The sequence below is a fragment of the Garra rufa genome, chromosome 6 (assembly GCF_049309525.1).
Source record: "Garra rufa chromosome 6, GarRuf1.0, whole genome shotgun sequence".
NCBI lineage: Eukaryota > Metazoa > Chordata > Actinopteri > Cypriniformes > Cyprinidae > Garra > Garra rufa.
In genome coordinates this window covers 55,860,470-55,879,970 of record NC_133366.1, presented here as the reverse complement: position 1 = coordinate 55,879,970, position 19,501 = coordinate 55,860,470, and the positions used below count along the sequence as shown (strand labels likewise).

Here is a 19,501-nt window from a genome sequence, read left to right as displayed (position 1 = left end):
ATGCTACATAGCTGCCTTGTCTAATACAACAAATTCAAAACTTCACACTGGCAAATCTTACTCATGTATTTGTCTATTAACTCTTTAAGCAGCAAGCATTACACGTTTATTTATTGAATGTAAAATATGAGAGTGGTTATAATAACGATACCAGGATAATTTACTTGCTGATTATGAAAGTATATCTGGCAGTAGTCGTGAAAATGTAGTTTATGTTATGCTGCTTATGTTTATTATTTGAAAATACCTAACACATTTATTACTCATCATACCTATAGAGATTTAAGACAAGTTGATGATTATCATACAGTAGCTTAATGATTTTAAAGAACATTCATTGAATATAAATTCTAACATCTTGCCTTGAAAACTTTCACTCCTAAAAATAAATGTGCAGAAAGGTGGTTTTCACAGTGATGCAAAACAAACATTCTTAACCTAAGCATTCAGTTTAGTTATTAAAGAAAAAATAATGTTCTGTGAATCCAACCCCTGGATGTGTTGCACATTACGTGTGTGGACTGAATGGTTAACAGAGTCTGTTATTAAACCAGACGTGTTCTTCAGGAATCTGAATAATGTCAACACTTGACTCTTCTCAGCAGGATTCTTGATTCTTGTTGTTGGTCTGACCACAGTTACAGTCATCTGTGTGCTGAAGATGAAGATGCATTGACTTTCAGTCTGATATGATTCAATAAAACTATGAAGATCCCACTAAAGGAAGAGGACACTAAGGCTAAAGTTGAGGGGTTTTAGAAATGACCAGAGAACAACATTGATTACATTTGCTACAAGAAGAAGTGATGACTACACAGACTCTTTCTGAGATCATTAGCAGCGGCGGTGGAGGTCACAGAGGTCAGATGCCCGTCAGAGGTCAGTGTTCCTGGTTCAGGTGTTTTCAGCAGGCGTAAGGCGGAGGCTTCTCGAAGGGCCCTAATGAGTGAGCGTAAAGTGAGGGAGCATTAGGAGTCAGCATGTAGCCGCTGCTGTCCTGAGACGTGGATTGATTCGGTACGGCTGGGTTTGTTCCGCTCTGAGACGCCGCTTGAGTCTCGTCAGACGGGGAGGTCGAGACTTCAGAGACGGACTGACCTGCAGCTGGAGCTGGATAACCGTTCAGATGCTGGAGAACGAGGACGAAAAATAAAAAATTAACAACAAAACTGTTGAGATTAAAGAACATTTTTAAAGAATAAAGAATATTTTTATAGAACAAAACTAATATTTAAATTTGTTACTAGAACAAAACCGATATTTATGACCGATATTTAAATATTTTTATATAACAAAACTGAACAATATTTAAATATTTTACAAGAACAAAACTGACTGATATTTAAATAATTTTATAGAACAAAACCGCCTGATATTTTAATACAAAACTGACCAATATTTTTATATTTGTTACTAGAACAAAACTAACCACTATTGACATATTTTTATAGAACAAAATTATTACAGAACAAAGCTGACCAATATTTTTAAACATTTTTTAACATTTGTTACTAGAAAAAAAATGACCAATATTTAAATACTTTTAAAGAACAAAACTGACCAATATTTGGATATTTTTAAAGCACAAAACTGATCGATATTTACATATTTTTTATAGGACAAAACTGGACGATATTTTAATAAAACAAATCTGACCAATATTTTTAAAGAACAAAACAGACTAATAGTTCAATTTTTTACTAGAACAAAACTGACCGATATTTAAATATTGTTATATAATAAAACTGACCGATATGTAAATATTTTTAAAGAACAAAACGGACCAATATTTAAATTTGTTACTAGAACAAAACTGACCAATTTTTTAATATTTTTATAGGACAAAACTGACCTATATTTAAGTCTTTTAATATAACAAAACTGACCAATATTTGCATGTATTACTAGAACAAAACTGACCAATATTTAAATATTTTTAAAGAACAAAACTGACTAATATTTACATTTGCTACTAGAACAAAACTGACCGATTTTTTTTATATTTTATAGGAAAAACCGACCGATATATAGGTCTTTTAATGTAACAAAACTGACCGATATCTGAATTTTTACTAGAACAAAACTGACCGATATTTAAATATATTTAAAGAACAAAACTGACCAATATTTTTATATTTGTTACTAGAACAAAACTAACCACTATTGACATATTTTTATAGAACAAAATTATTACAGAACAAAGCTGACCAATATTTTTAAACATTTAACATTTGTTACTAGAAAAAAAATGACCAATATTTAAATACTTTTAAAGAACAAAACTGACCAATATTTGGATATTTTTAAAGCACAAAACTGATCGATATTTACATATTTTTTATAGGACAAAACTGGACGATATTTTAATAAAACAAATCTGACCAATATTTTTAAAGAACAAAACAGACTAATAGTTCAATTTTTTACTAGAACAAAACTGACCGATATTTAAATATTGTTATATAATAAAACTGACCGATATGTAAATATTTTTAAAGAACAAAACGGACCAATATTTAAATTTGTTACTAGAACAAAACTGACCAATTTTTTAATATTTTTATAGGACAAAACTGACCTATATTTAAGTCTTTTAATATAACAAAACTGACCAATATTTGCATGTATTACTAGAACAAAACTGACCAATATTTAAATATTTTTAAAGAACAAAACTGACTAATATTTACATTTGCTACTAGAACAAAACTGACCGATTTTTTTTATATTTTATAGGAAAAACCGACCGATATATAGGTCTTTTAATGTAACAAAACTGACCGATATCTGAATTTTTACTAGAACAAAACTGACCGATATTTAAATATATTTAAAGAACAAAACTGACTAATATTTACATTTGCTACTAGAACAAAACTGACCGATTTTTTTTATATTTTATAGGAAAAACCGACCGATATTTAAGTCTTTTAATATAAAACTGACCGATATCTGAATTTTTACTAGAACAAAACTGACCGATATTTAAATATATTTAAAGAACAAAACTGACCAATATTTACATTTGCTACTAGAACAAAACTGACCGATTTTTTTATATTTTTTTAAGACAAAACCGACCAATATTAAAATCTTTTAATATAAAAAAACTGACCGATATTTGAATGTATTACTAGAACAAAACTGACTGATTTTTTTATATTTTTATAGGACAAAACTGACCGATATTTAAGTCTTTTATTATAACAAAACTGACCGATATTTAAATATTTTTAAAGAACAAAATTGACCAATATTTAAATTTGTTACTAGAACAAAACTGTCCGATGTTTTCATATTTTTTAAGACAAAACCGACCAATATTAAAATCTTTTATTATAACAAAACTGACCGATATTTGAATGTATCACTAGAACAAAACTGACCGATATTTGAATGTATCACTAGAACAAAACTGACCGATATTTGAATGTATCACTAGAACAAAACTGACCGATATTTGAATTTATCACTAGAACAAAACTGACCGATATTTTTAGATTTTTAATAGAACAAAACTGAACAAAATTTAAATTGTTCAATAGAATAAAAAAATTATATTTAAATCTAGATCAAAATCTAGAAAAGATCAATCTAGAAATCTTCGATCAAAACTGACCAACATTGAAATTTTGTAACATTGTAATATTCAGTAATGTTGGTGTCCTGTCATCTGACTGTCATGAGTACCCTCTTGATGACAGAGGTTAGTTGGTTAGTGTTCCTCACCTGCATGGGCAGTGGGTAGTTTGGGTAGGCGGGTAGAGTTTGTCCGGAGGGGCAGAAGCCGGCGTAGGTGATCAGGTGTTGGGTGGGGTTGTACAGGATGTGAGGGGGCGGAGCCGGACTGGGTGTCATGTGACTGTGAGTTGCAGGAGCCTGATCGCGCACACACAAATATTTTTTAGAAAAAATGTAAATCTGTAAAATAAGCCATCAAAACATTATGCTCTCCAGTAAAAATGATAATGTGAATGGTAAAACAATAAACACTGCATTTTAAATAAATACATTTTAAATAAATAAACAATTTTTTAGATATTTTGCCTAGAATCAAGACAAAAATAAGATAAGCCTTTTTTTGCAGTGAAATATTGTCTTCTTTTTACTCAAAAACTGAACATTACCAAAATTATCCACAAATAATGCCTTTTTTTTACACAAAAACTGAATATTTTTAAAATTACCTGCAAATATTGTTTTTTTTTACCCAAAAACGGAATATTGCCAAAATTATCCTCAATGTTTTTTACACAAAAACTGAATATTACCTAAATTATCCACTAATAAAGCCTTTTACTCAAAAACTGAATATTTACTAAATTACCTGCAAGTATTGTTTGTTTGTTTGTTTGTTTTTTGTTTGTTTGTTTGTTTGTGGGGTTTTTTTTACACAAAAACTGAATTTTGCCAAAATTACCTGCAAATATTGCAGGAGCCTGATCGTACACACACAAACATTTTTTGAGAAAAAATTTAAATCAGTGAAATAAGCCATCAAAACATTACACTGTCCAGTAAAAATGATAACGTGAATGGTAAAACAATTGGTACTGTTTGAATTAAAAATAAACTAATAATAATAAAATTACAATTATATTTCATAATAAATCAAATAATACACCAAGACTTTATCTGCTTTCAATATCAGGCTGATCAAAATCTGCAGTTCTGTTTGTGCGCCTCTATCTTGAGATAAAAACAAAACATTTGAGTTAAAAATAGATGGCTTCAGCATCTTCAGTCCCTCCATCTGTGGTGTAGTTGAATGTAAAAACACTGAGCAAACACTCCAGACTGAATCCAGACTCACCAGGTCTTTGAAGGCTCCCAGTATGGCGGCGGTGATGATGCCCAGGAACACACCGAGCACATTGAGCGCCACACAGGCCCACAGCAGACGGTACAGATTGACCACGTCCCAGCAGCTGCTCACGCCCGTGAACTCATAGTACTGCACGTGATACTCCACACTAACACACACATATATGCAGTCAAACACTCAGTAACTCATAGCTGTGTTGCGAATGTTCAGAGATTGATGTTGGGCTTCACCTGTTACAGTGGAATAAGTCACAGCAGTAGCAGGTGTTGCTCTTCACCTTGAGTTTACACTGATTACCGTAGGAATGACAGTAAACCTGAACACAGCAAATCAACACAGTAAAGCTCATCAACTCATTCACTTTATACTTTAAACTTGACGTCATGAATTACATTGTGGCTTTTATGATGAACTGATTGTGATGTTCCTCATGTGTGAACTGTTTTCACTCTTAAAAAAAAAAAGAGTTTACACAGTGATGCTGTAGAAGAACTATTCCAGTGAACCGTTCTCTTAAAACTCATATTGCGTTTCAGTCACTTTGACCTGGAGAGGAGTTTCCTTCTACAGAAAATGCTAGTTAAAGTTATTACACTGGACTAAAACCTGCTGACTTTGCCCACACAGGGAATCACAACTTACCAAAATGATGGTATTTTGACTGATTTTGATTGATTGTAGCTTATTCAGCTCATGCATTCACTTTTTAGTCAACATTTATATTCAAAATTATAAGCAAATACTGTTTTTCACTCAAAAAATGGAATATTGACAGAATTATCCACTAATAATGCCTTTTTTTTTTTTACCCAGAAACATATTGCCAAAAATAAAAACAAATAATGCTTTTTTAACAAAAAGCTAAGAATTGCCTAAATAATCCCAAATTAATGTTTTTTATCCAAAATTAAATATTGCCAAAATTACCTGCAAATACTTTTTAACCCAAAAACTGAATATTTTCAAAATTAACTGAATTTTTTTTTTTTTACTCAAAAACTGAATATTACCAAATTATCCACTAATAATGCAATTTTTTACCAAAAAACTGAAAACTTCTAAAATTACCTGCAACACTGCAAAAAAGGCTTATCTTAGTATTTTTGTCTTGTTTTAAGCAAAATGCACTTAATTTAGTTTTTTCTCCCTGGAAACAAGTCAAATGATCTGCCAGTGGGGTAAATAAACTAGTCTTAAATCAAGAGTATTTTACGTACCCCACTGGCAGATCATTTGACTTATTTGAAGAAAACTGCTCTCAATTTAGTTTTCCCCCTGGAAACAAGACTAAATATCTTATGTCATTTTGCTTATCTAGTAAATGCATCTTAATTTTTGCAGTGAAATATTGTCTGAAATATTTTGAACTGAATATTACCAAAATTATCCACAAATAATGTTTTTTTTTTTTTACACTCAAAAATTTAATATTACCTAAATTATCCAAAAATAAAGCCTTTTTACTCCAAAACTGAATTTTGCCAAAAATTATCCTCAATGGGTTTTTTTTTAACCCAAAACTGAATATTACCAAAATTATCCTCTAATAATGCCTTTTTTACTCAAAAACTGAATATTTCCAAAATGATCTGCAAATATTGTTTTTTTTTTTTGCTCAAAACTCAATATTACCAAAATTATCCTCTAATAATGCCTTTTTTATTCAGAAATTGAATTTTGCCAAATTATCCTCAATGTTTTTTTTTATCCAAAAACTGAATATTGCAAAATTATTTATGTTTTTTTTTTTTTTTTTTTTTTTTTACAAAATTATTAATAATGTTTTTCAATAATGCTTTTTATACTCAAAAACTGAATTCAAATCCTATCAATCAGTTCCAAAAAGAAACACAAAACCTGTGCAGATTGAAAGAACTAAAGTTCACAAGCTATTTTTAAAAGGCTGGTCATTTTATTTTTTACCAGAAACACCAAAATAGATTTTCAGCAGCACAGCAAACCATCAATGCCAACAAAGAACTTTTATTTTTAAAAGTGTGGAATAAAAGTGTCTACCAACTGAATACATGAAAATAGAAATTAAAAATTATTATATGCAGCAAATATATCAGTTGAATTAACACTAGTTGATTTAGCAGCTTTATGTTTCTCAGAGTGTCTAGAAACTGATGATCAGACTAAAGTCATGCTCATATCTGACCAGCAGAGGGAAGCAGAGCCCATGATCATTTAGTGAGTCTAACTGATTGTTAACCCTAACCAGCTACAATCATCAATGTGTGCATTTCAGACAAACTCACCTCAGTGTAGTAGTTGTCATAACCATAAGAAGTGCTGGAGTAAAACTCACAGCGGCCCTCCATCAGCGGCCTCCTGTCCTACACACACACACACAGAGACAGAGACAGTAACTCAGTGTCTCAGGATGGTTTGATGAGCAGCAGGTGAGCAGATACTCACCATGAACTCGGCTGCGATGATGCCGTCGATGATGGAACAGAGAAAACACGACACCACACCCAGACTGATGAAGATGATGGACGCCACCAGCTGATGAACACAGGAGACTGATCATTATATCACCACCAGATCAATCAGATCTCAATCATGAGATAATTGTATAATAGTCATTGTATATAGTCCACCTTCAGCTGTTGCTTCATGTGTGTTTTTGCTGTCAAATCATGACTGATTTTGATCAGGTAAACATCAGAATAACTGTAGTCATTTTTCTAGATGAACGCTTACTGAACTACACTGAAAAAAATGCTTTTCCTACAAAGATTTTGTCTTGTTTTTAGCCAAAATTTCTAAAAATTCTTAAATCAAGAAGGATTTTCTAGACGAGTAAAAATGATTGTCTTGTTTTCAGAAAAAAAGTCAAAATTAAGTGTGTTTTTGCTTGAAACAATTCAAATAATCTGCCAATGGGGTAAGAAAAATAATCTTGTTTTCTGTTCAAAATAAGTTTTTTTTTTTTTTTTTTGCTTAGCCCATTGGCAGATTATTTAGCTTGTTCTAAGCAAAAACTCACTTCATTTTGACTAGTTTTTATTGAAAACAAGAACATTTTTTACTTGTCTAAAAATTCTTCTTGATTTAAGAATTTGTATATATTCTGGCTGGAAACTAAGCTAGAAAAGCATTTTTTTGCAGTGTGATCATCAGGATTTTTTGAGGAATGTTTGTTTTCAGAAGCTTTACTTTTACTGTTCCTCAGTGAAGCCTCAAAAACTTCTCATCATCTCTCAATCATCATTGGATTGCATTGCATTATATGTTTGGATCATCTTATTGGAGATATACAGTGACCACTGATATTTACATCATTGTATGTCAGTGTCTGCTCTACTGTTATGAAGATCTCATTTATTTACATAACAAGCATCCAAATTTCATCATGTAAAAATTTCATCTTTTTTTACTATATCAGATTATATGAGCCTATAAACATATGCAACATATGCAAAAATATTTCAGCATCATTACTCCAGTCTTCATTGTCAAACAATCCTTCAGAAAATAGGTCTTATATGCTCAGTTTGAGTCTCTGAATAAAAGGAGTTTAAACATTTTTTACTATATCAGACTATATGAGACTCAAAACACATGCAAAAATATTTAGATTTTTTAAATGTTTGTCTGAAAGTTTGCTGCATATATTTGATCAAAAAATACAGAAAAAATAGTAATATTGGAAAATATTATTGGAATTTAAAACAATGGATTTCTATTTTAGTATACTTCAAAATATAATTTATATTTGTGACGCAAAGCAAAATTTTCAGCATTATTACTCCAGTCTTCAATGTCAATCGATCCTTCAGAAATCGGTCTAATATGCTCAGTTTAAGTCTCTAAATAAAATGTTTTTTTTTTCCTCAACATTTATTACTATATCAGACTATATGTATATATATATATATGGACTCAAAACACATATTTGATTTGATTTTCATAACAATAAAAAAATTATATTATTTCATAACCCATTACAGGGCTAAAATAATTAGAAATGAAACACAAAGCAACAAATAAAACCATGTTCATGTTTAATCCTTTAACTGTCACTCCTTTTTTTTTAAATAGATGCAAAAATGCACTATCCATAGATCAATTGTTACAATTCATGAACGAAAACATATTGTAATATGATGTTGATGTACAATTTCCATGGTAATGCAATGTCTGATTTTAAAATAGTTTTCAAAGGATGAATTGTGAGATTTAAAGTTTTTAATTGATATATAATTTCTTATTATTTCTAAAGCGTGATAGGAAAAAAGGCAACGAAGAAAGTCTTTTCATGAAAAAAGGTCAGAACTCCTGTTATGTTTTGAGGTGCACTCTTGTCATAAATTAATTACTTTTCCTACATGATTTGTAACACAAAACAGTTGTAAAATATCTTTTTAGGAGTCTTCTCAATAATATATTGTTTGTCATAATTAGATTAAGATTTATTTGTAATATGGTGAACTTAGGCGTCTTATATACAGGACGGTGACCGTTAAATGCTTAAATACATCATACAATAACATCAGTCGATGCAAATGATCATTTTATAATTATGATGATGAGCTAGAAATGTTCTAAGCAGGATTTTAAAAAGAAAGTTAAAAAGAATTAAACATTTTTTTTACTTAGATTTTTTTCTTCTTCAAATTATTTCAATCGGTGGGTGTTGTGAGGGTTTTGTCAGATTTCTCTTCTATTTACAAATTTGTTCCCAGAATACTTAGGTTAGGTACAAATCTTTTTTTTCATGGTATTTAATAATGTTTTGACATACACATGTCTACAATAACCCTGGTATATACTCTCACACACACATACACACACTCATTGTGCTCGAGGGTGTCCTGGTCTCCAGCGTGAGCTCGTAACTCGGGCGTCTGAATGTGGATTGACTGCAGTAATAAAGTAAATGTAGAGCGGTGTGCGGCTGCGGTCTGCTGGCACAGGGCTTTATGGCTGATTTACTGTCCCGTGGAGCGGGAGCCGGCGCTGGAACAGCAGCAGTAACACAGGAAAGGTCACTCTGTCGCTCTCAGATACAGAGTCTGTTCAGGAGCCTCTTCTAGTACTGAGTTTGTCTAATCACAGCCTCTGATTGGATGATGAGCAGCTGATGATCAAACTCACACACGTCACCTGATCACTCCATCACTCCATCACTCCATCTGCCAGAGACACTACTACAACAGACCCCTCACACACATCACGATCACCAACTAAAACTCAAATGAAACTATTTTTGTTAACTGAAATGAAACTAGAAATATTGCCTTGGCAACTAACTGAAATAATTTGAAGCAATAAAATTACTAACAGTGAATAAAAATAAAATGAATCAATAAATTTTAAATTAAAACTAAATATTAAAATGCATTATATATATATATATATATATATACACACACACACACACACACACACACACACACACACACACACACACACACACACACACACACACACACCATTCTTTTGAATGTGTTAAAGAAGTCTCTCATGCTTATCAAGGCTGCATTTTTTTGACCAAAAATACAGAAAAAACGGTAATATTGTGAAATATTATTGGAATTTGAAACAATGGTTTTCTATTTTAGTATACTTCAAAATATAATTTATATCTGTGATGCAAAGCTGATTTTTTCAGCATCATTACTCCAGTCTTCATTCTTCTAATATACTGACTTATCAATATTGGAAACAGTTGTGATGCATTTTATTTTTTTTTAAACGGTAATAATTTTTTTTTAGGATTCTTTGAAGATTAAAATGTTAAAAACAACAACATTTATTTAAAATAGAAATCTTTTTTAACAATATAGACTACTGTTTGAAATTTTTTCGTTCTTGTTTTTTTTAAATGAATACTTTTATTCAACAAGAATGTGTTAAATTGATACAAAGTGTTAGCAAAAACTTATATTGTTAGAAAAGTTAATTTTAACTTTTTATTCATCAAAAAAATCCTGAAAAAAAGGTATCACAGAAAAAAAAATGTTTCCAATATGAATAATAAATCAGAATATTATAATGATTTCTAAAGGATCATGTGACAATGAAGAGTAATGATGCTGGAAATTCAGCTTTGCATCACAGGAATAAATTCGATTTTAAAGTACATTAAAATCGAAAACCGGTATTTTAAATTTTACAAAGTACAGTTTTTTCTGTATTTTTGATTCAATAAATTCAGTCTTAATGAGCATATGAGACCTCTTTAAAAAATTTTAATAAAAAATAAAATAAATATCTTAAAACATGACCAAAACACAAAATCTAAAAACATAAAATAAAATTAAACTTCAAAATATTACTAAAAACTATAATAGTATAGAAATAATGCTAAAATAATGCTGCTAATTTCACCAAACACTCTGCTTCAACATCACACTATTTATTTTTTTAGATATTTAAAATTTTAATTTTAAAGGTTTACTGCTAGTGCTTCAATTCATGAAAATTGCATGTGATAGAACAATTCTTGGTCTGCATTAAAATATGAATGCTTTTTTGAGAAGAAAACAATGCATTTTAGGATGTTTTAGGATGTTGAAATGAAATAAACTGAATTTCAAACAATTATCTCTTATAATTCTCTCATTCAAGGTGACTTGACTACAATCTGTATTGTATAAAGCACTGTAGAAATAAATGTGAAATAAGAAGTCAGCAATGAGCAAATGAGGTGATGTTCTGATTTGAAACAAAACTAATTTCGTGACACACATCAAATGAAATTCCATCTAAGTGTGTTTAACTTCAGTGTCAGTACTAAAGTTCAGAAGTACTACTTGTGATGAACCCAGAGTGCTACATCCTCTCATGCTAACTGGCACATCACAGCTGGAACATCATCAATCATGTTAACGAGCTTTTAAACGGACCTGCAGCTTTACGATCGTGTCATTTTCCTGCTTAATTGCGCTAACTAAATCTTGAGTTTATTCACTGGTTATAAATGAGCCGAGCCTAACATCACGTGACCTCCAGAACAAACCAATAAATGAGTTCTCCGCACTCATTAAACCTCCAACCAGCACTGACCTCCATCCAAACCACACACTTCAGTCCAATTCAACTCAAAACCTCTGATTATAAACACAAAATTCTTTTTTTCCTGCAAGATATAAACATAATTCAGGAGGCAAAAGTCAGAATTTAGATTTTTTTTATGTCACAATTCAAATGTTTTTCCTTTAAATTCTGAATTTCTGTATCTGCAATACTGTTTTGCTTCCACCAAAGAAAAAAGGATCTTGCAACTTTGTCTCACAATTCTGACTTTACATTTTGTAATTCTGAGTTTACAGTATATCACAATTCTGAATTTATATCTTGCAATTCTATATCTACCAATTCTGACTTTATATCTCCCAATTGTATATCTCACTATTCCGACTTTACACCTCGCAATTCTGACTTTAAGTCTCACTAATTTAACTTTACATCTCACTATTCAAACCTAATATCTTGCAATTCTGAATTTACGTCTCGCTATTCCGAGTTTACGTCTTGCTATTTCGAGTTTAAAATTCCGACTTTACATTTTGCAATTCTAACTTTACGTCTTACTATTCCGACTTTACGTCTCGCTATTCCGAGTTTATGTCTCACAATTCTGAGGTTACGTCTCGCTATTCTGACTTTATGTCTCGCTATTCCGAGCTTATGTCTTGCTATTTTGAGTTTAAAATTCAAACTTTACATTTTGCAATTCTAACTTTACGTCTCGCTATTCCAACTTTACGTCTCACTATTCTGACTTTACGTCTTACTATTCCGACTTTACGTCTCACTATTCTGACTTTACGTCTTACTATTCTGACTTTACGTCTCACTATTCTGACTTTACGTCTTACTATTCCGACTTTACGTCTCACTATTCCGACTTTACGTCTCACTATTCTTACTTTAAGTCTCGGTATTCCGAGCTTACGTCTTGCTATTCTGTGTTTACAATTCCGACTGTACATCTTGCAATTCTAACTTTACGTCTTACTATTCCGACTTTACGTCTCACTATTCCGACTTTACAGCTCGCAATTCCGACTTTACGTCTCACTATTCTGACTTTACGTCTTACTATTCCGACTTTACGTCTCACTATTCCGACTTTACGTCTCACTATTCTTACTTTAAGTCTCGGTATTCCGAGCTTACGTCTTGCTATTCTGTGTTTACAATTCCGACTGTACATCTTGCAATTCTAACTTTACGTCTAACTATTCCGACTTTACATCTCGCAATTCCAAGTTTACATCTTGATATTCCGAGTTTACTATTCCGACTTTACATCTTAAAATTGAGTTTATGTCTCACAATTCTGAGGTTACGTCTCGTTATTCTGACTTTACGTCTCGCTATTCCGAGTTTACGTCTCGTAATTCCGATTTTACTGAGACTTTCTGTCTCACTATTCTGAGTTTATGTCTTGCAATTTCAAATTTATGTCTCGCAATTCTGAGTTTCTGACTTTATATCTCACAATTCAGATTTTTTTATCTCAAAATTCTGACTTTACATTTTTCAGTGCTTTATGTCAGTAATATTACAGTAATTATTTAAACTTAACTACTGTTAACTCATGCTCATTCAAATGATTTGGTTTACCAATTACAAGTTTTGTTCAGGTGCAGTTCTTAATTAGTTTCTGACAGGTAATAATAAGATTTTACTTCAGCTGGTTTCTTGAAGACTAACGGTTCAGTTCAAGAGGTTACAGGATGTCTACCCTACACACCCTGAACACTGACGCTTTAAAGATGCATGTGTGAAGCTCCATGTCAGCGATCAGTAACTCAACACCGGCTCTCTAGTTACCCATCAGCACTCCAGTTTATCCCAGCTCTACTAACTAACTACATCCACAAACCAACTGAGTTAATTAACAATTCAAACAGACATGCACACATGCTCTGCTTCAGCTCAATGAAGCCCATGAACTGGTTTGTGCTGTGATGAGTCCAGCACGGGTTATGTAAGCGCTCATAAACATTCAAGATGTTGTAGTGCTCATGTATTTGAAGGGAGCGAGAGGAGGAATGTGACACATCTCACTGAGTTAAACACATGAACATTTTGTTTCAATGTTAAATGATCCATAAAATAAAAGCAAAACCCAATAATAAAGACTCAAACAGAAGGAAGTTCAAGAACTGTAAACAGAACCAAACTCATGACAATTATTCAGGGTCTGGATTTGTAAAACCACAAAATCAGTTCTGAATAAAAACTTGTTCTCAGCTTGAAGGTGTTTCACTTTATCCTCCAGTTTCATGTTGGCTTTAACAAAGCGTTACATAATGGATGAATCTGAGAAGATCTTGTTCTCTCAAGGCTGAAGGTGACAACACTATAACATCTGAATCATCATCATCCTGACGTCTTATTTCATTACAGTCATAATTCTGCAGCGCTTGACCTCGAAACTCTCTGCCAACAATGTTCTGGTCACTTCCTGCAATCTCCGAGGGGTCAGAGGTCACAGGACTGAGTCTGCAGTGACACCCAGGAAATGGAAGCTGAAGCTGCAGTGTGATACGGCCTGTTGCACATTAATGTGTTCATCTGAGCGACTGGTTTCAGTTTACTGTCACTGTGTGTGTGTGTGTGTGTGTGTGTGTGTGTGTGTGTGTGTGTGTGTGTGTGTGTGTGTGTGTTTGTCAGGAGTACGTATAGAACTGTCCTGTGTGATGGGGTGTGTGCATGTTAGTTTTGTGAATGAGTGTGTGTGTGTGTGTGTGTGTGTGTGTGTGTGTGTGTGTGTGTTGTTCATTAAATTTTAAAGGCTGTACTGGGATCAGAGCCCAGGACACAACAGAAAACTAAATCACAAACAGACCAACAACACGTTGCCATGGTTACTGACCCACAACTTCCCTTTGCCACAGTAACACTGATATGTGTGTGTGGTTTATGACCAGGGTCCAAAATTAACAACTGAGACTTCCAAACATTTTATATAGTGTTGTGCTGGTTGGCTGCTCACAATATCCTATTATCAGAGAGACACAAGTACATACTGAAAAAAATACAGTTTAATAGCTGGTAAAAATATTGAATTCACCCGCCATTAACAGTTGTGTCGAAACATTAATTTTGGACCCTGTTTGTGACAGAAGAGATGCTAAACCAGCTTACAGCATCATTAACACAAGATTCAGCCATCAGAACATGTTGATGCTCATCCAGAGCACTTCCTCTGATGAAGAACACCCTAGCAACCACACAAAATACCCTAGAAAACACAGCAAACACCCTAACCAACACACTGAACAATAGTCACAATAGTGTCAATTGCAGTCACATAGCAACACCTTAGCAACCACATTGAACACATTTAAATTCATAGCTATACTCTAGCAACAACACTGAACACATTACTGTCGCCTAGCAACACCATATCAACCACACTGCACTCATAGCAACACCCTAGCAACCTCACACAACACCATTATAGTCACATAGCAACACCCTAGCAACACCATTATAGTCACATAGCAATACCCTAGCAACCTCATGCAACACCATTATAGTCACATAGCAACATCCTAGCAACCACATTGAAGACCCCAGAAACCACATCAAACACCCTGGCAACTACATTAAACAACAGTGACAATGATGTCAATTGCAGTCACATAGCAACACCCTAGCAACAACACAGAACACCATTATAGTTACATAGCAACATCCTAGCAACCACACTGAACACATTTAAGTCAATGGCTATACTCTAGCAACAACACTCAACACATTTCTGTCACCTAAAAACACCATATCAACCACACTGCATACATAGCAACACCCTAGCAACCACATGCAACACCATTATAATCACATAGCAATACCCTAGCAACCTCATGCAACACCATTATAGTCACATAGCAACATCCTAGCAACCACATTGAAGACCCCAGAAACCACATCAAACACCCTGGCAACTACATTAAACAACAGTGACAATGATGTCAATTGCAGTCACATAGCAACACCCTAGCAACAACACAGAACACCATTATAGTTACATAGCAACATCCTAGCAACCACACTGAACACATTTAAGTCAATGGCTATACTCTAGCAACAACACTCAACACATTTCTGTCACCTAAAAACACCATATCAACCACACTGCATACATAGCAACACCCTAGCAACCACATGCAACACCATTATAATCACATAGCAACACCCTAGCAACCACACTGAACATTTTTAAGTCCATATCTATACTTTAGCAACAAAACTGAACATATAACTGTTATCTAGAAATACCTTATAAACCACACTGCACACATAGCAACACCCTAGCAACCACACTGAACACTTTTAGGTCCATAGCTATACTCTAGCAACAGCATTGAACACATTACTGTCACCTAGCAACACCTTATCAACCACACTGTGCACATAGCAACACACTAGCAACCATACGGAACACCATAGCAACACCCTAGCAACCACACTGAACACTTTTATGCCCATAGCTATATTCTAGCAACAACTCTAAAGACATTACTGTCACTTGGCAAAACTGTATCAACCACACTGCACACATAACACCCTCGAAACCACAGTGAAATCTCTAGAAACCACACCAAACAACTTAGCAACCAAACTGTACAATAGTGACAATTGCAGTCACATAGCAACAGCCTAGCAACTACAGTTAATGTGTTAAAGTCATATAGCAACACCCTAGAAACCATACTGAACACTTTTAAGTCCATAGTTTTACTCTAACAACAACACTGAACACATTACTGTTACCTAGCAACACCTTAACAACCATACTGAGCACATAGCAACACCCTAGCAACCACACAGAGCTCCATCACATTCACATAGCAACGCCCTAGCATCATGTTAGTGAGTTTTACGTGGACTGGTTTTAGTAAGGCTGTGAGTTGAGTGGAGTGAGCCGCAGCTCCTGGAGTCCAGTGATCTTCTGCTTCATCTGATCATCAATGCTAATGTAATACAGCTAAAGCTCCACCTGATCCCTCAGCCAATCACATTCAGCATTACTGACCACATGTCCAATCACACTCATCGATCTGACAGCGGATGTGCCTTGTGTTCCCTGCTAAAACGCCATCATCTCTCACGAGTAATATCATCTGGAATATATTTCACAGGGACAGAAATAAACAGCACCTGAAATACACCGGCTGTAATCGTGTTGAAGAGCCATTATGTCGCTCTGAGAGCCCATAGCTCCTCTAAAATACACCATAAAGCCATTCTGAGATGGATTTGGGCTGATACTCACCATCGGCCTGCGATTCTCCACCAGGTTCAGACCGACGATTCCCAAGAACGCTCCGAAACTCAGCTGCCATCGAGAAGAGAACAAACCAACATACTTGATTTAACACAATATCTTGACCTTATCTTCATCAGCAAAATAATAACACACTCTACGCTCAAACACACTGCTGCTGCTGCTGTCCTGGTGTTTTATGGCTCCAATGAAAGGACAAAACAGAGTTGATTAAAGTGATGAAATGTGAGGTTTGCTGTGGAGTCACTCACTATAATCCCGGGATAGTATCCAGAAACGGCCACGTTATCCGTCTGCGTAGCCGACAGCAGCCCGACCACCAGAACCAGAACCGACAGTCCGAACAGAGACACCGAACACCAGAGAGCCGTCCGCCGCCGCCTCACAAACACATCTGGACAAACACAACATGTCAACTACATCATCTCCCAGCTCCAAAACATTAACACTGATGTGAATGTGAAGGAAATGTTACATTGTATCATTTTGCAAACATTATGGAAATGTTACATTTGAATGTTCTCTGAACATACTGAAAGAAGTAGATACATTTAAAAAATGTTAGATGAATATCTGAAACATTTCAGAAAAACATTCCAACAATCAATAAGTACTATTTGTTTGCTAACATTTTGAAGAGCTGATAATTCTAAGCAAACATTCATGGGAATGTTACTTTTAAATGTTGTCTAAATATTTTGAAAATTATTAGGCAAATGTCTACAACCTTTCAGGATAAAACATTCAGACGGACAATGTATAATGTTTTTGTCCCAACATTTTATGAACATTATTAATTAGATAACTTCTAAAAAAAAAAAAATGTTCACTGTTTGTAACTATACTGTGTGGAGCTGCTAGGAATACTGGGCCTTTTCCAAACAAAAATTGCTCTGGGGCCCCTCAAACTCACATTACTTCCCACTTTATTGTTTACATCTGCAAAATATAAAGCCTATTACTGTTATATCATCTAATCTGATAAATGGGACTATAAGGCATGAATATATTACAATATTATAAACATTTACACAATGGTTTTCTTTAAAACTGCTATATAAAATTGCCTTCTTTTATAAAGTCTCTTATACTAAAAAATACAAATTTAAGCAGTGTGCTATTTCATAAACCAACATGCCAAAATATAAAATATATATAATCATTATTACTGAAGTATAACAAAAATAACAAAAAATTACAAAACAAATTGGCATACAACTTACATTCAAAGTCATCAATTTTAAGAGGAGCTTAGACTTACAAAGAATACAAAAAAAATCTTTAAACCATCCATATTAATAACTATAGATTAAACAGAGGATACAATAAAATATTTATTTTTTTATAAAATTCTTAGCCAACAAAAAAACCTTTCTGACCACCTTCTTTATAGATTCCATACATAAGGCTTTGTAATATGCAGTCCTCAAAGACAGTACTGTTTATCATGAAGTAAATAATGCATTAACTTGCTCTCCTCATGTATTTGAGAATAATGTCAGTCTCAGTCATTATGAGATGAGCTGATGTTATTGTGGATGAGGGGAACTCACCTGCGGGATCCGCGTTCTCCGCGTTGCTCTGCGGCGCGTTCTGTGGCTGCTGCATCGCGTCACACACAGACTCAATTTAATCCACAAAATAAAGTTTATAAAGAGACTTTTCCTCTGTGTTTATAATAATTCCACGTCGGGACGCGCCTGTCCGCTCAGGTAAAGTGATGGGCGCGGGACTGACGCTCCACTTCACAACAAAAACTCACGCGACGGACCTGATGCTGACGCAGGAGCGGGGGGCGCGCGCGCACAAATAGAGACTCGACAAAGCAGAACGCCGCTCCCGTTACAATAAACCACTATCTACTATTACAGGGAAAACACTACACGACACACAAAGTACAGCCGAGTGTGTTTCACTGCCAATAAACAAATGTACTAATTTGTGCATTACATTTCTTCAAGATAAATCCTAAATAACGTTTTCAGAACTTTTTGTGGGGATACTAATACTTAGTAATACTATATATATATATATATTTAAAAAAAAATTGTTTTAAATATTGATAATAATCAAATGTTTGTTGAGCAGCAAATTCAAAATTTTCAGAAGGATCATGTGACACTGAAGACTGCAGTAATGATGCTGAAAATTCAGCTTTGATCACAGGAATAAATTACATTTTAAAATATATTTAAATAGAAAGCTGTTATTTTTAATAGTAAAAATATTTTACAATATTACAGTATTTTTGATCAATTAAATGCATGCTTGGTGAGCAGAAGATTCTTTTAAAAACATTAAAAATATTACGGTTAAAAACATCTGAATGGTAGTGTAAAACCAGACACATTTTAACTAACATTCCATTAACGTTACTTGAATGTTTGTTTGTAACTTTGAGAGAACTGTGGCAG

At 33.6% G+C, this 19,501-nt stretch overlaps 1 protein-coding gene across 1 annotated transcript; it reads right to left on the bottom strand.

The window, feature by feature from the left end:
- Positions 1-904: 904 nt before the first annotated feature.
- LOC141336996 (transmembrane protein 255B-like) lies at positions 905-18,695 on the bottom strand. The gene is made up of 10 exons (XM_073842717.1): positions 18,641-18,695; positions 17,339-17,481; positions 17,076-17,138; positions 7,247-7,336; positions 7,087-7,164; positions 5,432-5,434; positions 5,056-5,141; positions 4,814-4,973; positions 3,730-3,879; positions 905-1,129 (listed from the first exon to the last, which is right to left on the bottom strand). The coding sequence occupies exons 1-10, from the start codon at positions 18,693-18,695 to the stop codon at positions 905-907; spliced, it is 1,053 nt and encodes a 350-aa protein (XP_073698818.1).
- Positions 18,696-19,501: the final 806 nt, after the last annotated feature.

Bases quoted from the DNA above. Each gene is read 5' to 3' on its own strand.
- LOC141336996 (XM_073842717.1), bottom strand. From the start codon at position 18,695: ATGCAGCAGCCACAGAACGCGCCGCAGAGCAACGCGGAGAACGCGGAT. The intron at 7,337-17,075 runs GTGAGTATCAGC...TGTGTTCATCAG, and splicing joins TGGAGAATCGCAGGCCGATG to CTGGTGGCGTCCATCATCTT. The intron at 7,165-7,246 runs GTGAGTATCTGC...GTGTGTGTGTAG, and splicing joins TCATCGCAGCCGAGTTCATG to GACAGGAGGCCGCTGATGGA.